This window comes from Hydra viridissima, unplaced genomic scaffold (genome assembly GCF_058129835.1).
Source record: "Hydra viridissima isolate aposymbiotic clone 2 unplaced genomic scaffold, HvirCarnegie_v1 scaffold_3, whole genome shotgun sequence".
NCBI lineage: Eukaryota > Metazoa > Cnidaria > Hydrozoa > Anthoathecata > Hydridae > Hydra > Hydra viridissima.
The window spans coordinates 526,620-549,529 of record NW_028324302.1 but is presented as its reverse complement, the minus strand read 5'-3'; the positions used below and the strand labels follow the sequence as shown (position 1 = coordinate 549,529).

The window sequence follows — 22,910 nt, the reverse complement described above, 5'->3', positions numbered from 1 at the left end:
CAATCACCAATACAACCAATTAGACATGAAACATTGTCATCAAAAATTCAAAAAGAAATGATACTATTTGAAAATGGGGGTTCACGTTGCGATTATTTAGAAAGAATTAATTCCTTTCTAATTACCGTGAAACCGACAAGTGTCGAGGCTGAGCGGGCATTTTCTTCCGCTGGACTAATCAATACAAAAATTCGTAACCGTTTGGGTGATGAAATTTTGGAAGCGTTATACTTCCTGAAGTCGCATTTCGAGTCACAAAAAACAAAATATCTCCTTATTTCTAACATAACTTTTTAACATTAATTAACATGTGAAATTTAATTGAAATGTTAAATTAAATTCATTTAATAAATATACTTTTAGTTAAATGCACTATTTTTATTCTACTTAATACTATATAGATGTTGTGTCTGTTTTTCAATCCCGGGATTTGTCAGCGTACGATTATTTTTTTTTTTTTTTTTGCAGTCAATTTTATGCCACTGTTCAGTGGTGACAAGTTATTATACGCAAGCGCAGTAGTAACTTTAAAAAAATCAAATTTTAATAATGGCTACGGTCCCTAGCAACGAATTTTTTTATTTAGTTTATGATTATTTATATATGTTTCCACATAAATCAACATTTTAAACTCTTTATAAAACTAAAGTCATAATAAGCATATCTCAGTTGCATTATAAAATGATTCAAATAAGACAAAGATTATATCAAAAAGTTTTAAGTTGCGCTTTTCGAAGTAAATTAACATTCTTGAATATGCTTATTTGTTTACACTTTTAAAAAAACATAATCTAATTTTCTGAGCGTAGAAATTAAATAATTTTTTTTTTAAAGTTCAGATGAGTTTTTATAGTATTTAACACTTTTATCAGATCTTAGCACTCAATTTTTCTTCTTGTAAATAAACATACAAACACACACAATATATATATATATATATATATATATATATATATATATATATATATATATATATATATATATATATATATATATATATATATATATATATATATATATATATACATACATACATATATTTTTTCTTTTACATTTTGATATATATATATATATATATACACATAAATACATACATAACATATACATACATGTTTTTTCTTTTACATTTTGATATTTTTTACCTTCTGAGGTAAAAAATTATCAAAATGTAAAAGAAAAAACATGTATGTATATTGGGTTTAATTGCTATTCGTTTGCTTAGGCAAACCAATAGCAAGATTTGTTTAGTTTTTCTTCTCTTCTCACTCCTTTCTCTTACAGGTTTATTTACTTTTGCTTTGTATTCATAATTGGTCTCTTTACTGTTTTTTATTACAATAAAAATTTGTGAATATTTTAGGATCAAGGACATATACTAATGCAATCTTTTCAGCTGTTTGGCAACTTTTTACTGATCAACTTTAAAGATTAAATTTTTTAAAATTAGCTTGAAGTTTCCTTGGGTTACAATTCTGGTTAAATTAGATTAAAAATATGCTCTAAACAGAGTGGTTAATTTTTTCTTTAACACTTTCTTTAACATTTTTCACTGAATTATGTGATTAGCCTTTTTTTTTTTTTAATGTTTATCGATACCAGAACTTTCATTATATTTTTAAAATACAAGAATGTTTTTCAAATATTTCCAAAGTTTATTTGTATATATAAACATGATAAAACAAGTTTAACACAATAAATATGAGCCAAAATTTTATCTATTACCCATTATATATATATATATATATATATATATATATATATATATATATATATATATATATATAGTGGACCAGTGAAAAGCTGCCAAACACCTGATAAAACATTGCATCAATACATAGAAGTTATTCATGAATATGAAGCAAAAGGAAGGGCAGATTACAAAAAAACCTGGAAGAGTAAGGAGTTTCCTACTAACAGTATTTTACTTGCGCTAAGTACACAATATTGGGGCTATGTATAAAAATGAGCACAATTCTTATGAGGTTAATTTTTTTTTGGTTACTATGGATATCTTACTTTGCATAGCATAGCAACAACATATTTTCGGTAGTTGTTAGTAACTTAATTACTAACACTAACAGTAATTTAATTACTTTTAATTTTAATTACTAACACTTGCAGTAACTTAACTACTAACAAGTATTAGTAGTCCAGGCGGCATATATATTACAACATTAAATTTTTAAATAAAAATTACTTGTTACAAAAATTATTTAGATATGGTTTTTTTAAACTTAGACATAATTTTCTCCAAAAAAAACAAATCTTAGTATTTCAAAGCAAAATATTACTAAAGATATATTGAAATTTATTCAGCTAAAATTTGCTGATTTTAAAGACATTGATTTTAAACATGCTGTTCAACGATTTGTTTACTTTTATAAAAAAAAAGTGGAAATCTGCTAACTGTACTGTCATAAATTTTGAAAAAAAAAAAGACAATGAACCAACTGCAAGTAGACGTGGTCGAAAACCAGTTGCATTTGATAATAGTTCTAATAAAACTAAAAAACGGCAGGTATCTTGTTTAATTGAATCTCATTCATGAATTATTATTTGCTGCCAATAAAAAATTTAGAGATGAATTTATTGTTACTGCTGCCAAGAACGTTTTAAATGTTTCAAATATAGATAAAGCAGTTAAATATTCAGCAGACGAAGCACTGGCTTTAATAATTGATGCAAGTCTGACAAAAGTTTCCTATCAATTGATTAGAAGCGGAGCCTTGGAGAAAGAATATAACATGTACCCCACTTACAATGATGTCAGAGATGCAAAATTGAAATGTTATTCAGCAAACATAACAGTGGTGGACTATTCAGCTTCAGTTCCTTTAAAAGATTTAATGGTTTATACTTTGCAAAGAATCTGTGCAGTTCAGGAACCTGTGCTAAGGCACTTGATATTGAACGACAAAGCAAAAAAAACAATAACACTAACGTGTAAGGCAAGTTTTGATGGTCCATCGGACTTATGTCAGAGGAAGCTCAAGAGGCTAGAAATAAAGACTTTAAATCTTATCGCGAAAAATTCAGTCGGAAAACATCCAGAAGAGCAACAAATACTGATCTAATCAACAGACTCCTAGTTTCCAGTGATCCTGTTATTTCATCACTGCATAAATCAACATCACACCAAACAAATCATAAAGCATTTCCTTCAGATGTTTTACAATTACTTAAAAAATCTTCAAACGATATTATTGTTTTAGTTTTTTTGATGTAATTTAATATTAACAATGTTTTCTTGAACTATTTTTTGCTTTTATTATTCCTAAAATATTATTTACCTAAATACTAAATTGTTATTCAATATAGGTGAGTCAAAAATCCGATAAAATATTCAAATATCAATTTACCACTTTGTAACTAAGGAAAGTATCCGGTAGCTAAGCAATATAAGTATCCATAGCAACTAAATTTAAAAAATTATCACTTTTGTCAGAAGTGTGATCTCATATTGGGACTCACGCCAAATTTAGTGAATATAGCACACTGATCTCAAAATATAACTGGATTAATAACACAACAGTATGGTAGGCAGCTGATTTTTTTTTTTTTAAGATAAAATATTTTTTAGGTATTAGTTTATCAGATAGGCACAACAAAATTATAAATGCTGCATGAACTATTAGCTGAGCGCTGTGATTGCACACAACTCAGAGGTTCCTTCTAGAGTTATTATATATATATATATATATATATATATATATATATATATATATATATATATATATATATATATATATATATATATATATATATATATATATATATATATATATATATATATTAATTATATAATATCATATCATATATTAAAAAAATATTTTTGATTGGTTTTTGAATATGATAAGTTTTGTTAATTTCTTCCTAAGCTTTTTTCCAGTTATTTTGGCAGTTTGTTCTTTACCCAGGTGATAAAAACGTATTTTTGCATAGTTCTCTGAAATAAGTTTAATCAGTGCAAATAAATGGTTATCAGTTATAGTTGAGTCAAACATAAGAGAAGTTTGTTCATTAAATATTTTTGAGTAATCAACTGATCTCCGTCTTTGAATTTTAAAAAACTGGTTTGTTTGAAATGAAAAGAAAGTACTAATGCATTCCTACATTTAATGCAGATGGTTTATTATAAATTTAGGTATCATACATTTCTTGATACATAATGTTGATAATGTTTGATAACATAAAAAATATATGTTATCAAAAATTCCTTTAATAAGTCTCGTTTTGAATAACAAGTCAAAAACAATCGACTCAATCATTTAGAGCTGGAATATTACAAAGAACAATATATAAGTAAGATAACATATGTTAAAAAATAATATTTTGTATTTAATATTCTTATTAAATATTATATCCATTAATTACATTTATGTATTAAATAAACCTAGAAGGAACCCCTGTGTTGTGTGTACACACAGCACACAGCTAATAGTTCATGCAGCATGTACAATGTACATGCTGATATGTACATTGTACATATCTGGTATCTTGCTACAAAACTTGAAAATATAAAATTTTTCAAAATTGTAAGTAGACACCATTGCCGCTTATTATACAATTATGTTATCAACCTTCTACCACACTGCATTGGGTAACTAAGAACTTAAATGTACATAGATTATGCATAAATATTATCTAATTGTAAATTTCAATTAAAAAGTATATCGAATATTTTGTACCTTAGTATCTAAATAAATACTTTTATTGTCTAATTTTTTTAGAAATCATTTTATTTCTTTAAAATTTTTAAAACTTTATTTCATAGTCAAGTTTTTCTTTTAAGACTCTATTTATTTTCTTTCATATTTCTGTAAAAAGCCTTATAAAATGTATATCGATCAACGCTTTGAGCTCCGATCGCCGCCATCTTGGGAGGCCAATTTTGGCTTCAAAAAATAGGTTGTTGCTAAGCAAAATAAAGGTATCTATAGCAACGAAATAAAAAAATTCTACCTTCATAAAAAGCGCAGACATCGTGTTAGTACTCATGCTAAATTTAGTGAATATAGCTCTAATATTAAATTAGTTACGAATTTTGTCCAGTAAAAGTGAATTCTGGCCCACTGTGCAGTGCTAAATACTTATCTATGAGACTTAAGTCTACTTTTATTTTATCTCAATATTAAATCTTTTTTTTTTTCTTTTTTAACTTTTCTTTTTCTTTTAAGTTTCTCGAGTGCTCAGCAAGTATTATAGCTAGTAGGGTTTGTAATCCCGTGCTATATTTAAAATCCCGGGATTTCGGGATTACATTTACCTATTCCCGGGATCCCGGGATTAATCCATTAAAGCATCTTTAAGTTTTTTTAACATAAAAGTTATGGCAACATCGGCTGTAAACAAATTAGCATCCCGACGGCAAAGGGCCTCAACTGTTGCTTTTACTGGAAGTAGCGCATTAATGATAGCAGATACAGTTTTAAGCTCAATATTAGATAAAGCCAAAGATTCACCTACCGGTAGGCTTATGTCTATTAATGCCTTTTGTATACAATTTTTTAATAAATAGACGCGTTGAAGCATTGACAAAAGACTGTTCCATCTTGTCTTGCAGTCTTTAATTAGAGCTATTTGTTTCCCAAATTCAGCCGCAACATACTTCTGCAAGACATCGTTTTTTTTTGGTGATCGTCTGAACATTACTATTACTTTTCGTACCTTTTTGATCACTGGACCACAATTTACCTCAGTAACATCAAATTGGTTTCCTCGATGCCAATTATGACTAGCATCAAGATCAACCAGTTTATCGTTGTCAGAAAAATCATCATCCTCGCAAGAGTTACTCTCTGAAAAATCGTCTTCTATATCTGATTGTTCGTCTTTGTCTTGCTGATCTATTTCTCTTTCTATATTCTGCTTTTGATATAGTACTTCATAGTGTTGACTGTTGTGGGTAAACTTTTGAATCCTGTAGCTATAAGACCTGCACGTATATCACTAGAACGGCATATCACGTTGAACGAAATCCTGGCTGTTAATCGTGCAAGTTTAGTAGGAAGTGATTTATCTTCTCGCTCCAATATCGGAAAATAATTGGTTAACGTTTTGTTTTTTTTTTATTGGTGGTTCATCTCGTGTGTTTACTGAAATAGTAGTTGGTGTGAGGTTAATTTTATGGACGGAAAGTAAGTGCGTATGGAGACCTTTCGTTAAACCACCTCCAATTTTTAAAATTTTTTTGCAGTCAGTAGACTTACACATTGCTGTTTGCCCTTTTTCTTCTCTTAAAAAATGTTTCCAAACAGCAGAATTACTTTTTTTGTCATATTCCATGCACGAAGCCATTATAATTTTAGAAAACTTACTGTTCAAAAAACCAGCAATTTTATTTTTTATTAAAACTTGTACTTTAAAATAGTCACAAACAGATAACGTCTATTCGAGATAAAAATTGTCAGAAACTTGAATAAATGCGACTAAGCACCAAAAATTTTTAAGAATGTAATTGCAATCCAATTTCAATTGTTATAACAACTTTAATCCAATTATTCAAAAACATAACTGCAAGAATTTCGAAATTGTTAAGTTCGAATTTTAATGCAATCGAACGAAAAAAATAATTTAATTTAAAAATGTTCAACTGAAAACGATTTCAAAAAAAATCCCGGGATTAAATGCTTAATCCCGGGATTTCGGGATTGTTAAAAACCGCGGAATCCCGGGATTTCGGGATCCCGGGATTCCCAACCCTAATTGCTAGCAAAGTTTCTAAAAGACTGATATATTAATGTTTATTAGATTATTAACTATTAAATAACTTTTTTGAAACTAGTTAAATTTATGCATTTATATAAATAATTGTCATGCTGCAATAATGCAGTCAGAAGAATTTACGGTAAATGATTACTATTAGTGACTATTAATATCAAATCATAACAAATAATCCTAATAAGTTTAAGAGGAAAACCTTTTAATTTTATTTAGTAAATGACAAAAAAATAACATGTAAATAATTTAAATGTTATTTTTTTAAAGATTTCCATATGATTTTGTTTACTCCAACTTACAGTTATATGTGATTTTGAGGAGGCAAAGTAAAAAAAAGTGTTACAAAAGCTCATTTCATAAACTTTTGCAACACCTTAAAAGTAATAATTCTAATTTTGATATGAAATACTTTTGGTATTGTAATTTAGATCAGATCAACGGTCAAAAGAAATTGTTTTAAAAGCAAACAATAAATATTATATTGAGGCTCTCATGTGTGAAAATGAGCAGGAAGATTCTTTATCTGTTGCTTTCAAGCAAAATGGAGTATATTCAGATCATTTAACACCTATCTCAGCTGAATGGTTTAGTCAAATGAAAATTGGTAAGTTAATTTTGTCTTTCATCTAAATTATCTTTCCTTACTATTGATCATCATTTTGGGTTGTTAATTTGTTATCAAACATATTAGCTAACAATTATTCTAAAGCTTGATCGATCAATCAATGAAATGACCAAGTAAGATTAAACAAATCAATTATTTATTTATAACATGCAAGATGGTATGTGTTTGATGCATTGTATTACAGTTCACAAGTTTCTAATATATATTTAAAAAGCAACCCTAAAAAACTCATAACAAATAAAGTTGGTCATTTCTAGATTGGACACTTTCTTAATTAATTGGTATTTATGTTTTATAATTATCTAATATTTTTGAAAATTTTAATGAGAAAGACTACAAAACATGTAAATTGAAGCTTAGTAATTTATGAATACTTCATAATTTATTAAAATAAAAATAAAACATTTTTTGAAACTAAACAAAGAGTTGAACAATATTCTGAATAATTAATTAAAGAAGCAAGTAAAAATTTAAAAATGTAGAATCAACTACACAAAACTGTTACTCTATATGTAAGTTTTATAAGTTCATAGCACATGAACATAGGTGCATCTTTTTGCAAAAAGCAGGTGATGTTTTTATTTTGTGTCAATTGTATGCAGCTTGATGTATTCATTAATTAAAGTCACTCCTCCTTCCACAGTATTTACAATTGAAATCCCAACAGCCAAGAACAACATTGCTGAACATTGATTTAGGTCTTAGTTTAGGTGATAGAAGAGAATCTCATAGCATTTTTCCGTGCATAATTGTTAACATTTTTGATGAAGTAACTGCATAATTAAGATTAATACACTTTAGTGAGTATTAAAATCCCTGTGTCAAGTGGATCATATAGTTATTATCAAGTAATGCCAAGGCATATTTTAGTGTATTTTGCATAGATTTCATTCAAAAAACATTTTAAATGAACTCTATGCAAAGTACACTACAATAGTTTACTACTTATTATTTATTTTTAGTGAGCTTAAACTGTTTTCTGAATATCCAAATCTTTAATGAATTTATAAATTTTGCCTTTCACCTAGCTCAATCCAGTCACACTGATACTTTAAGTGAAATAATATAAATGGGATTGAATTTTAATGAGGCTGTTACAATTGTTCTCTGAAAATATAGAAATCTCTCAGGCAACTTGTGAAACGAAATGGGTTATGATTTATTTAATGATGATGTCCAAATGCTTGTCTTGTTCATCAATGGCAGTTGCTTTAAAATCTCTTAAAAAAACTTTATGCTTGAATTCTTTGAAGCAATAAAAAAAATAATAAAGATATTCTCTATAATAAAATATCAAATGTGTTAAAAACAAACTGTGTTGTGGTGAATGCAAACTATAGCAAATAGAATGAAAGCAAGCTAGAGCAATTCTTTGTCAAGTGTTTGTTCAAAAAGGATTTGGGCATCACAATCAGGACCACAATTAACACTCCTAATGATAAAGCATAGTCTCCTAAAATTCTCAGTTACATTCCAAGATACAGCTGCCTCATAAGCTACTGAAGCTAAACTTTATAAATTCATAATTTTTAATCTCTTTTTTCCATAAATTTTCTTTTTTCTAATAAATGACTTTTTGATCTTTAGATGAATATCCATATGATAGTCTCAATATTTTGGAAAATGAAATATGTTTTTCTGAGAATGGTACTTATAGAGTTTGTACATGTAAAAATGGCTATGCATATGAAAATCAAGGTTCATCATGCGTAGGTATTATCTTTCTTTAAGTGTTATACTTTAGTTCATAAGCATCATATTACATATACCATATATTCATGAGTCAGTAGAAGCTAATTCAGTGCTGATACAATATTTATCATACTATTATTTTGAAAAATGTTTTTAAAAATTCTAAGAATTAGTTTAGTGAAAAAAAACCTAATTACTTAAGTGTTTCTTTTTTGAATGTTCTGTGCAAGTATACCAGTGGCTGAAATATTTTTTAAGAATTTAATGTGTTGTTTCTAAATATTTCAATAAAAGTTTTATTATAAATAGAATATATATTGCATATCCAATGCAGTATATATAATTTTTTTCTTATTTACTTTCTCTCAAGTAACTTTAATATAACTTTAACTACTTTTCACCGTGGTTGCTTATCAGGCTTTAGACTGATCATTAGTTATACTTTTTTTCTTATTTTGCTTAAAGTTAAGGATTTGGGATTTTACCTATTAGTACTGTGATAGTAAGAAAGCATTTGATACACTCAATACTAAAAGAACCCCTAGGAGTGTGCCACTTCTGAAAAAAAGACATTAAACAAATTTGAAAGAGATGTGCACATCTTTATTTTTAATAATGACTGTTATTAAAAATTTAGAAAGTGGTGATTTTTTTATAACCATTGCGTAAAGATGAATTTTCCTTCAAAAAGAAAACTGATAGTACATGCCTTATGTTATACCATTATTTTTCTTTAAGTTTAACTGGTTTTCTAGGAATCTTTTATACTAGCCCTGTTTTTCTAACCACTTTTTTTCCAACCAATTTTTCCTACCCATCCAAAAAGCAAGTTTAAAACAATACTTTTTTTAAGTAACACAAACATTTTAAAATAAATTAGCAAAAAAAAAATTTTTTTTAATAATACCTGTTGTTTTCTCGCAGCGAACACAACGTTTCAGCTCTACATTTTCTCTTCTCCTTAAAATTCCCTTTACAAAAAGTTTTCCTTCAATTTATACTATACAAAGAATCTTAAATATGCTCATAAAATAAACCGCTTAAACTATATTTACAACATATCAAATAAACTACGTCAATCAAATCCGCCGTAAATAGTTTCTTCACGCAATTCAATTACACTCCTCCTTGATCCTTCGGGATCACATTTAATTCAAAGCAACTCTTGCTTTGCGGAACATCACATCAATTGTTTCTTTTGCGGATCCAAATCTCAAATACCGCTTCTGGCAATCCAACTACAACGCCAGTCGCACCCTCTCGTCAGGCTACTCTGCCAAACACGAGAAACGTTTTAGATCAGCAAAAGAGACATCCATTTGTTCCTCATCTCTCATCTTCTGCTTCGTACACAAATCATGCCACGTAGGCATCCGAAGGAAAAACTCGATAAATAGACATCTTCGATTCTCTTCACATCCTTCTTATCTGCTACTCACAAACAATCGAAGACTAAGTATTACTTCGCAACAAAACTGGAAAGAGCACTGTCAACTCAACGCGTTGCTTCTCTGCAACAACTTTGGTTCGCTGCGACCAAATTGCGGCATCGGATATACCATCGTATTTTTCAAAGATGTTCTAATTAGCTTGTTGTTTTCTCGCAGCGAACACAACGTTTCAGCTCTACATTTTCTCTTCTCCTTAAAATTCCCTTTACAAAAAGTTTTCCTTTAATTTATACTATACAAAGAATCTTAAATATGCTCATAAAATAAACCGCTTAAACTATATTTACAACATATCAAATAAACTACGTCAATCAAATCCGCCGTAAATAGTTTCTTCACGCAATTCAATTACAATACCTTTTCTCAATTCTCAACAGAAAATGAAGATAATTTGAGTCCACATCAGTCTTTTTTTCTGCATGGAAGGAGTTAGTTTAGATTTCTTGGTTGGTTGATGACACATCAACCCTTCTTTCCGCCTTCTACAAACTGTCTGGTCTGACACAACAACACAAGCTTTGAGCTCAACTCTTAGCATTGTTTTGCATTTAGATGGTGGATTTTTTAGACCAAACTGCTCTGTAATGTTAACTTTTTTTTCTGTCACTTTATTTAGAAACCTTTACAATTTGTGGATATTTTACTGAGAATATTTTGTATTCTGTAGGAGTAATATAGGGAAGAAATGAAATACTATTGTAGCTTTGTTGTTTATTAATTTAAACTTAAAAAAATGGATAGAGTTTGGTATATTTGCATAAATTTTAAAAAGTACATAAAATCTTTTATGTACTTACTTTTAAGTTAAGCATTTGTATGTATTGTTAAGTATTTATGATATTCTGTTAAATATGTAGATATCTTAAATCCTGGTAATTTTTACAAATTTGTCTGGGGCCCTAATATTAAATCCTAGGGTCCCAACATAATTTTTTGACAAGTTAAATATATTCATACACTTTTTTTGTAGGTATTATTGATTGTAAAGTGAACTGCAAATATCCTAACTCAACTTGTGAAAATCTAAGTGGAAGAAATAAATGCTTTTGTCCAAATGGTTCCTTGTTTAATGAAGCCTTACTAGACTGTGAAGGTAGGATATTCAAAATTAAGGTTTTATAAGCTTCAGAGAAAAATTTTTACTAAAGTTTTTACATAAAATTGATTTATGTTCGCTCATGCTTTTTCTAAAAAATTTCATTTGTGAAAATAACTATATCTTTGGGACTCATGCTTTGGACCAGGAAGCCAAGTAACTGACCAAAATGACAGTTCCACTCCTTTTTTTCTACCAGTTTCCAAGTTGTTTGTTGCAGGAAATATGTTGTGAGCCAGCAACAAAATACAATATTAAATATTAGGCTTTCATCAAATATATAAAGTCACTACAATAACGACAACAAAGTAAGTTAAAACGCAAGGAATAAACATAATTAATAAATACGGTTTGCTGAAGCGTTAAACCATAAAGGAAGGGAAATGATGTCTTTAGATCAGAGCTTTTAATATATGACAGTCTTCTCCACTTTTTTTTTCTTTTTTTTTTTTTTTTTTTTTTTTTTAATAATTATAAGAATTTTGAATTAATGAGTGATGTGATAGCTTAGGTATTTTGGATTTTTAATATTACATCTGAATCTTGAAAATGTTCTGTTCTGTGTTTCTACGGTAGCAGGGCTTTGAGAAACAAACTGGCTGGGTGTGCCTATTTCTGGTGGATTGATATTTGTGGTATCCATTGAAGAGTTCTCAAGATCATTATGTGGGGTTAAAACTATATCACTGGTTTCGGTTGATGCATGTTGTCCTTGATTTTCCTAATTGTAGGTATCAGTATCAATAGATATTTCATCTTTACATAATTCACCAGATTGTTTTTGGACTGTCTCTGCATAATTACTAGATTCTGCTGATAAGTCCTTCTCCTGAAGTGGAGCAAGATCTCTGGTCGATACTGTGTCAATCTTACCACTTTGAAATCTGACGCGTGCAAAATAGGGAGATACTGTTTCTTTCAGCTGGACTTTGTCAACAAGTGGATCTCCCTTCTGTCTGATTTGCCGTCTGTAAAGGATTACAGAATCCAGCTCAGCTAGAAAATCAGGTAGTATGGTACCTACAATGGATGAATATTGGAAGTTCATCCTTTGATGTGGTGTTTAATTGGTGGCTGTACAAAGTAGTCCTCTTACTGAAGATAGAGCCATTTGTAAGACTACTTCCCACTTTTCTTTTCCCAGATTTAATGTTTTTAGGGCTAGACTAACTGCTTTTAACATAGTACCGTTTGTCCTTTCACATTGCCCATTGCCTTGTGGGTGATAGGGAGTAGTTCTGGTTTTGATGACACCATTTCTTTCAAGGAATTTTTGAGCACTCAAAGTTAATTTGCACTTTTTTGAATAATTTTATTTGTGTGCTACACTTCTATTTGTTTTATTTTTAGCATTATTAATTTCTCATTTACAGCATTTGTTTCTTCAAAGAAATTTTCAGTTTTTCTCCTAATACATTTTTATGTTTATTAAATTCATATGTAGGAATACCAACACTTTCAAATTAGACAACATGCATATTGAAACTCTAAGATTGATTTTGCTGCAGAATGATTTCATTTGTTTAAGCATAACTATCATCAAGAATCTGAAAGATGTAGTTCTGATGTTCAAATTAACTATGTCTTTCTCCTTTTTTAAAAAATATATACTTCTTGTTCAAGTATGTACTTTATTTTTCTCAGACATTGATGAATGTTTGGTAAGCTGTAAATATCCAAACTCCACTTGTATAAATTTGAATGGAACATTTAATTGCACTTGTCTGCAGGGGTACTTTTTTAATCATACGATTTTGGAATGCCAAGGTAAGTAAATATCCTTCTATTTTTCTTAATTAAGTTTATTTTATTGCAATCAGTTTTCAGGAGACTTTTTGTTTACAAAGTTCTGTTTTATATCAAAATTTCTGTCAATTTCCATGAACTTAAGCAATGAACACTTATTTGTATTGCCTCTAGTGCATACTTTTTTGTATACTTTTAGATTTTGATGAATGTTCTGTAAACTGCATTTCTGAAAACTCAACTTGCACAAATTTGAATGGAACATTTGAATGCAATTGTCCACAGGGGTACTTTTTCAATTACTCAATTTTGGAATGCCAAGGTGAATAAATATCCTTCTGTAGAACTTTACTTTTATGATGACTTTTGCTTTTTCTGTTTTTCTGACTTATATAAAAGCTTAATGTAATAAATTTTCAAGATATATTGTTTTATATAAAATTTTGTTTTAAAAAATCTGCATTAATGCAGAACTTTTTTGGACTTTGCAGGTCTTATACAATGCTAACTCCAGTTGTCCGCATTGCATAATACATTATAATATTTTAGATTTTGATGAATGTTCAGTAAACTGCATTTATGAAAACTCAACTTGCACAAATTTGAATGGAACATTTGAATGTAATTGTCCACCAGGGTACTTTTTCAATTACTCAGTTTTGGAATGCCAAGGTGAATAAATATCCTTCTATAGAACTTTACTTTTATGACAAGTTAAGCTTTTTCTATTTTTCTGAATTTAAGATAAGCTTAAAGCACTCAACTTTCAGGATTTTTTTTTTTTTTTTTTCAAATCTTCACTTTATAGCAAAGTTCTTGTTGACTTTGAGGAGCTAGTGCAATTAATGCTTTTTATTGTCTGTTGTGTATACTTCTTGTATACTTTTAGATTTTGATGAATGTTCAGTAAGCTGCAAAAACTCAAATTGCACAAATTTGAATGGAACATTTAAATGCAGTTGTTCCCAAGGGTACCAATTTAATGACACAGTTGGAGAATGTCTAGGTCAATAAATATTTTTCATGCTGTTACAGTTTGTTTTGAGTTTAGCTTTTCTTGTTTATCTAAATTTATAGTTCAGTTAAATGCATTCAAATCTTTAATTCAGAGGTAAAAAAAAACAAACATTTATTCACTTACTTTTTTAGTTTTTAGTAATTTTAGTACTTAATAAAGTTTAAGAAAAAGTTGAGCTCCTTATGTTTGTTAAAATTTAGCATGTGAAACTTTAAAGTGATGTTATTTTAAAAATTTAATTCGATGTTCTCTTCTTTTGTCTGCAAGTGTCTGCTTTTGTTTCTTCTTTCTATTGAATGTGAAAGAAGTAGGAAAGGTGAAGTTTCAAACATTTTCTTAGATTTTAAAAGTTTGTTAGATAATTCATTATATGCAAGTAGCGATGCACATTTAAAATCAAATACTTTAAAGTAACTGTTAAAGTTTAATCTACCTGACCCTTACAAGAGTCTTACAAGGTTATTCACAAGGGAAGAATCAATGTTACAGTTTTATTAGCCACTGTTTTTAAAATGGAATAGATTGTCCTAAGTTGCTATAACAATTTTTAACAATTGTAGACCTACTGCTTGAAGTATCTAGCCTCTTGCTTTTTTCTTTCTTACCATTAAATCAAAAAAAACAAAACACTTATCTATGCCTTCCCAATATGAAATTATGCATCAGTCTCTGAACATAAAATTGAAGTGAAAACTAAGTAAAGCAAATCTCTGAATAATTTTTTGTTTTTGTTAACAATAACTTTAAATTCTTAATAAAAATTCAAACCGTGGTTTTTCCAAAATTTAGGTCATGTTTTTTGCCTATTATTTGCTCCCATGTAAACTTATTACTTGAAATTCATCAAAAATAAAGCAAGTTGCAAACTTCTTCCTCCTTTCAAAATGCTTCTTAATTTTATTTAGAGAGATGAAATCCTTAATATGAAATCTTATGAATTCCTTAATATGACAAAAGATGGCAAGGTTTTTCAGAGTCACTTGCATTTGTCAACATAGTTAACTTCCAGTTCAGTATCAATCCTTGAATGTGAAATGCAATAGGCCACTTATCAGCATTTGGTCAGATTTTAGTATTTTGAATAAATGGTCGACAAAACCAAACAACTGATAAAGATTGGTTGGTGGAATGACTTTCAGAGTTTTCTTAGATCTTGACAGTTGCCTTGTGAATAATATAGCCAGATATTTTGCATTTGACAAGGCACTACCTGATCTCTTGTTCCTTTGATATATGCCTTTGTAAAGCCTAAGATCTGTAAGTTTTTGAGTTCTGAAGACTCTTGGTGTCCACATAATAGCATGTGCATGAGTGTGAACTGTAGTGAGGCTATAATTAATAATAGTTTTTGCCATCTTCATGTCACAGGCAAAATTATATAGCATTTACATTAGAAAAACTCTTTTCCACCATGACTGTTAAGTTTTTGAAATTTACCACATATTGATAATGTCACTTCTTGATTTTATGTCTTTAACTCTGCTAGTAGTTTAATGATCCAAAAGATTGATCAACAGATTTGACCAATTTTCCTATGCTGAAATTTGATAACCTTATGTTTTTATATATGTTGACAAAGTCTTGGGTTAATAAGGATGGTGCATCAGATTTTATCTTATTGCAACTCAATCCTGTAATATTCAGGACTTTAGCATAAAGATTGGAGTTAATTATATTCATTTTATAATTCATAAAAGTTCATAATTTTTTTTTTTTTTAATTGATTGAGTTCTAAGTTCTTAAATCTTAAAATTATGTTATATTACTAATATTCTGGTTAGAAAGTTTATTGAAGCTGTTATGTTTGGTTATCTTCAATATTGGCTAGGTTTAAGATGTTTTTAATCAGGATCATACTTTTTATCTTTTTTGTTTAAACATCTTTTTTCTTTAAATCTTTTTTATCTTTTTTTCTTTAAACAAATCTTACCTAGAGTAATAAAAAGAGGCTGTCTTTCTTTTTTTTTTTTTTTTTTTTTGAAAATGAACCATTCCATGACAGGAGGTTTCTTTAATAGTACTTACAATTGATCCTGATAGTTTAGCTTCATTATCCCGACACCACATACAATTTTTTCTTAATGGTTTAAAAAAAAAATTTTTATTAAATATTATCAAAAACAAAGTCGATAATTCGAAAAAATTAGAATATTCATGAATTTTTTCTTATGGGGGGTCTTTTAGGCTTTGTTTTTTTTAAAGCAACAATATGCAATCAAGTTTTAAAAAAGACGAGATTTAAGATTATAATTATGCCTAGAAACCTTGTAAATACTCAACAACAAAGTAAATTTAGTAGCTTCCAACTTCTGTTTCTTTTTTTACTAAAATAGTAACATACAGTTATTGATTTTCTATGACATAAAAAAGACCTATACTTGCCTATTTTGCAAAATATTTCAAAAAAAATTTTGAAAAAACGGATTTGGTACAGATTTCCATAAAAAATCAAATACAAAACAAATAAATTTGTTTCTTTCTGTATTAATAAAATTTAACAAAACATATTAAACATTTTTTAAAAAAAAAATTCACCAGTTTCAATCAGTGTGAAAATATTTGAAGCAGTTTGATTTTGCAGTAAAGCACAAGTTCACTTTGCATCTTTCACAGTAAACTCTTGTGATGTGCTGACATTCAGGATTCTTGCACCTTCCCTTTTTTACCTCATCCATGAATACAGGCAATATAAATGAATAGCTTTTTTTGGTAGTGGGGCTGTAGGACCATGTTTTTTTTTCTCCATAAATTCTTTTTCAATATTTAAAGAATTGGGTCTTCCTCTTTTGTTAGTTGTTGCCTTACCTTTTCTAATTAAACAATCAGCAATATTTATTTTGAACTCTTTGAGTTTCAATGTGTTGCCTTCATTTTGACGACGATATAAGATCCATGATTGAACCACAACCATGTCAAAAAAGTGGAAAAGCAATTTGTGGTATCATTTTTTAGACCGTATACTAATTCTGTGAAGACTATGAAATCCATCTAATAGGTCTACTCCACCCATAAACATGTTATATGTTGTTACAATGGATGGACAAACAACATTTACTCTTTTGTTTGCTTTTCGATCAAAACGAGAAACATTAGATACTGGGTTGACACTTTCATATGTTGACAGTAGTGTTACACCACGATTATCAAACCATTTTATAGCCCTCAATTCAACACCGTCATAGGTGTTGAATTGAGGGCTATAAAATGGTTGTCCATAACTCCACAGAACCTCTGCCATTCTTTCTCATGACTTGATCTGATGTCATTTTTATTTTTGAAAGACGATTTGCTCTTACTGTACCTAGACAACCAATTCCTTGCTCATGAATTGTCTTGAAAAGATCAACACCTGTGTACCAATTGTCGCAGAATAATTTATACCAATTGTTCCTAGGAATATGCTGAAGTAATGTTAGCACTATATTTCCAGAAGCTTTTAAATTAGGTTGATTTAAGCACACATCAATGGCACCTGTATGAACTTGAAAGTTATAAATTAACCCATCAATACCAGATAAAACATACAATTTGTAACCCCATTTCTTAGGTTTCTTAGGATTATATTGTTTGAGTCCAGATTTCCCTTTGAATGGAACTATTTGTTCATCAATACATAATAATTCTGATGGTTTTAGATTTGAAAATTGTTTTTGTAAATGATCGACAAGGGGACGGATCTTATAAAGCCGATCTGTGCAGTTTTTAGGACGGGTCAGATTGTCACTACAGTGTAGAAACCTTTTAATTTTTTCAAACTTGTTTACTGGCATTGTACCTGCAACTTTTTTAAAATAAAATTCTTTGCTCCAGTACAATCTAGTACTTGGCATTTTTACCAGACTCATTGCATACAAAATACCAATAAATTGTTCAAGTTCGTTGCATGACAAGTTCAATGGGGAAGAAGGATTGCATTGTATGGCATACCTATTTGATTCTTCTACAATAAGTTCAAAAATAGAATTATTAAGGAACTTTTTGTAAAATTCAATTGGCTCCCAGTTCTTCATATCTTCATCATCACGTTGCATTGTCTCAAAGTCTAATGTTGTTTTTTCAACTTTGTCTGGATCCTGCTTTTTCCATACTAAGGGGCGTTTCTTCACTAAAAGTATAAAAAAATATACATCTATCATACTTTTAGCGATAAAAATAACAGATTATAACTAAAGTAAATTATGAATCATAAATAATGCAAAAAACATATATATATATATATATATATATATATATATATATATATATATATATATATATATATATATATATATATATATATATATATATATATATATATGTATATATATATATATATATGTATATATATATGTATATATTTATTTATTTACTAGTGTATAAACTGTCTAAGAACATTATTAGTTGTATACAAAATGTTACCTTTATCATGACCTTCATTATTGCAAGGTGCAGATGCTGGGGATGTTGTGTTAATAGAATCATCATCATTTGTGTCACTATCACTTGGTTCTTTTAAAATTTCCTCGTCAGTTTCACTCTCAATAGTACTTGAGGAAAATATTTCTTCATCAGTGTCACTTGAAAGGTCACTTTCTTCAGACAGATTAGTTGGTGGAATACGCAATCTGTGTGTAACCCACTGTTGTTGTTTTTTTGAACCATAAAAACTTTTGAAATTCATCTAAAAGTCAAAGAAATCATTTTGTGGGCCAATAACAACTAAATAGAAAGGGTTTAGAAAATTACTTTATATGTTAAAAAAATATCCTAAAATGCATAATGTTGCTTTAAAGCAACACATAGTAAAATAAAGCTAGCAGAACCCATATATGGAAAAAATGGTTTTATTTCTTTTTATTACACTTACTAAAGATTAAAAATATTTAAAATAACTTTATATATATTCTAACCCTTTATATATGTATAGATATTTAGTTCAAAAAATACCTTTTTCAAAAGTAGCTAACCGCGGATTTCTTCTTGTTTGAAATTGATAATAAAGACATTTCTTAGGAACAAAAAAACAATTGATGTGTTTTAAACCGCGGGTTTATTAGTATTTTTGATGGAATAACTAAACATATGCGTATTAATTTAAATAAACACTATGAAATTAAGTCAAATTCTGTTTGTTTCTTAAAATATACAATATGTGGTGTTGGGTTATCATCTTATGCAGTTATACTCTTTACTTGTTCTTTGAGAGTAAATTTATTGCAGCTGTGTGACAAACCTCTTCCCAAGGGACTGAAAATAGTCTAACAGATAACAGTTTGAGCCTTTTCATTTTTTCCATTTTTTAAGTGGATTTTTTTTGTACAGCCTATGCTATCCTTTTTTTTAACTATTTATTTCATCTAGAAATATTAGCTAAAATTCAATATAATTAGATCTTTTCCTTCAATCATTCTTTTTATTGTAGATCTTTCAACTATGATCTATGCTTCACATAGTTCTTGTGGAACACATTCTTCACAAAAATCTATTTTTGATGGATAATCTTTCTGCTTGAAAATTTTAGTCATAGCATGCATATATTTACTGATTTTTGATCATGGTTTTTTCTTTTGGCATTTTAAACCAATGCAAATTTAAAAGTAATTTAGGTATATGTTTTAAATGTGTAAATGAATGAAGCACCACTAAAATTTTAATTAATCTTAGTTTCTAAGAAATTTTACCTTTCTTATTTGAGATAAAAATCAAATTTATAAATATTTTCTTACCTAAAAATCTAAAAAATCTATTTTTAAACTAAACAGAAACTTGATAACTTCTCCTATTTGTTTTGAGAACGCCACCTCTATGGGGTTAATATACAAAGTTTGTATATTTGCCTTATAGAGGTGGCATTCTTTTGGTCAGCACTTAATGCAATCTGATCATTTGTAGCACTTTTAGCTTGTAATAGCCAAAAAGCTTAAATGTCTAAAGCTTAATTTGTGTTATGTGTGGATTAATGTGATCTGTTCTCTTATCCTTTATAATTAAAATGCATTTGAATTGTGACTGTTGAAAATGATGATGAAAATCTGTTTTGTTTGTCTAAGATGATGGTGACATTAATACTTTAAAGTAAATGTCCAAGAATAATCTACCTGACTCTTACAAGTATTTGAATAACATATTTGAATGCTTATATCCCATGGATACTTTTTTAATGAGATTGATCTGGAATGCAAAGGTAATCAATAAGGTTCAGCACAAATTTTTATCAAGTTGCTTGTTTTTCTAAATTAAAGGTGTGGCTACATGCACTTATGGTGTTAAAGTTCTGGTAAAACCAGACTTTATTTGTACTTAAAAGGCCTCATATCTTAAGACTATTTTAAGTCTCAGCACTGCTAAATGGTTTTTCTTTTTAGAAGTTAATTTAGAGATGTGCACTGTAACTAAGTTTTATTGTGTTAAATCCTCAACAGGTTTTAAAATTTTTTTTAGCAGTTCTCACACTTTTACTCTTGAATTAAGAAGTTGAAATACTATTAAAGTGAAAATATCAGCCTGACAAATTTGTAATGGATTGTGCTTTATGTAACAATTCTTCTTTTTTTTTTTTCTTTACATATTAAAACGTTTCAATATGGCAATTGCAGGAGGATGGAACGAAAAAATCTAAAAAAATCTTTCTTTAAATAAAGGACTATGAAGTTATTTTACATTTAATATTCAAACTTAAAAAATAAATGTTGCTTGAAAGTGGCTCAAATTATTCTTCTGAAAACAGTTATATAAGGCTACAAAAGAAATAGATGTTCTTAGATGGTTGTAATAAGTAGTCAATATTGACTATTTATTGAAACTTTCTAAGACCAACAAATAAAGCCAACTTTACTATTCAAAATGTATAATGTGCATTTTACTTATTCATACAAAAGTTATATGAAATGAACATAAAAGCTGCACTTAGAAAATTTAACTCATAAATCAAAAATTGAAGTAGCTGTCTTTATATGTATACTCAAATGTTTTAGTATAGTACATATAATCAGTTCAAAAATGAAGTTAGAGGTCAACTTTTTAAAAACATTTAGTAAATAAAAACAAATCCAAAAAAAATACTTATGGAGTATATTAAACAAGGCCTAAGGTTTTTGTAATTTTTTTATTATTTTTTTTGGTATCCATTAATTAAAATAATTTAAGCTTTTTCTGTTTTTCTGAATTTAAGAGAGATTTTTTCTTTCTAATTTCTACTTTTAGCAAAGCTCTTGTTGACTTAATACAGTGAATGCTTTTTTCATTGCCTGTTGTGCATACTTTTTGTATACTTTTAGATTTTGATGAATGTTCAGTAAGCTGCAAAAACTCAAATTGCACAAATTTGAATGGAACATTTAAATGCAGTTGTTCCCAGGGGTACCAATTTAATGACACAGTTGGAGAATGTCTAGGTCAATAAATATTTTTCATGCTGTTACAGTTTGTTTTGAGTTTAGCTTTTCTTGTTTATCTAAATTTATAGTTCAGTTAAATGCATTCAAATCTTTAATTCAGATTTCATTTGGTTTTGGAAGAACAACCAAATCTAGGATTAGTTCTACCTGTTTCATAGTTTGTTTTTTTGCTGTTTTTTTTTTTTGTTTGTTTTTTTTTTTTCGATTTTTCTGCAATTAATTTATTTGTATTTTTTTAGATTTTGATGAATGTTCAATGAGCTGCAAATATGCAAACTCTACTTGCACAAATTTGAATGGAACATTTGAATGTAATTGTCCACCAGGGTACTTTTTCAATTACTCAGTTTTGGAATGCCAAGGTGAATAAATATCCTTCTATAGAACTTTACTTTTATGACAAGTTAAGCTTTTTCTATTTTTCTGAATTTAAGATAAGCTTAAAGCACTCGACTTTCAGGATTTTTTTTTTTTTTTTTTCAAATCTTCACTTTATAGCAAAGTTCTTGTTGACTTTGAGGAGCTAGTGCAATTAATGCTTTTTATTGTCTGTTGTGTATACTTCTTGTATACTTTTAGATTTTGATGAATGTTCAGTAAGCTGCAAAAACTCAAATTGCACAAATTTGAATGGAACATTTAAATGCAGTTGTTCCCAGGGGTACCAATTTAATGACACAGTTGGAGAATGTCTAGGTCAATAAATATTTTTCATGCTGTTACAGTTTGTTTTGAGTTTAGCTTTTCTTGTTTATCTAAATTTATAGTTCAGTTAAATGCATTCAAATCTTTAATTCAGATTTCATTTGGTTTTGGAAGGACAACCAAATCTAGGATTAGTTCTACCAGTTTCATAGTTGATTGTTTTTTTTTGCTGATTTTTTTTGTTTGTTTTTTTTTTCCATTTTTCTGCAATTAATTTATTTGTATTTTTTTAGATTTTGATGAATGTTCAATGAGCTGCAAATATGCAAACTCTACTTGCACAAATTTGAATGGAACATTTGAATGTCATTGTCCATATGGATACTTTTTTAATTACACAGTTTTAGAATGCCAAGGTAAAAATAAAATTTTTATTCACTTTTTTTAAGTATAAGTTGAGCTCCTTTTGTTTATTTAAATTTAACAATGCATGCAAAACTTATTATCTTATTTATATTGTATCTTATTTTAAAAATTTAAT

At 28.4% G+C, this 22,910-nt stretch overlaps 1 protein-coding gene across 6 annotated transcripts in view; it reads left to right on the top strand.

Annotated features, from left to right (window-relative positions):
* LOC149890495 (uncharacterized) overlaps positions 1 to 22,910 on the top strand; it is a 61,425-nt gene that overhangs the window by 23,958 nt on the left and 14,557 nt on the right. The window contains exons 5-16 of one of the 6 annotated variants that reach the window (XR_016450617.1): positions 7,149 to 7,324; positions 8,933 to 9,058; positions 11,459 to 11,581; positions 13,229 to 13,351; positions 13,530 to 13,652; positions 13,880 to 14,002; positions 14,220 to 14,336; positions 21,605 to 21,721; positions 21,825 to 21,881; positions 21,964 to 22,086; positions 22,304 to 22,420; positions 22,663 to 22,785. Coding sequence is in view for 5 of the 6 variants with exons in the window: in XM_090081382.1 (XP_089937508.1) it covers positions 7,149 to 7,324; positions 8,933 to 9,058; positions 11,459 to 11,581; positions 13,229 to 13,351; positions 13,530 to 13,652; positions 13,880 to 14,002; positions 14,220 to 14,336; positions 21,605 to 21,721; positions 21,964 to 22,086; positions 22,304 to 22,420; positions 22,663 to 22,785 (1,391 nt within the window). In the remaining variant the exon portion in view is untranslated. Of the gene's footprint in view, positions 1 to 3,434; positions 3,537 to 5,344; positions 5,469 to 6,705; positions 6,848 to 7,148; positions 7,325 to 8,932; positions 9,059 to 11,458; positions 11,582 to 13,228; positions 13,352 to 13,529; positions 13,653 to 13,879; positions 14,003 to 14,219; positions 14,337 to 21,604; positions 21,722 to 21,824; positions 21,882 to 21,963; positions 22,087 to 22,303; positions 22,421 to 22,662; positions 22,786 to 22,910 lie in introns of those variants that run through there. The other 5 variants (XM_090081386.1, XM_090081384.1, XM_090081385.1 and 2 more) reach the window with 5 other exon arrangements.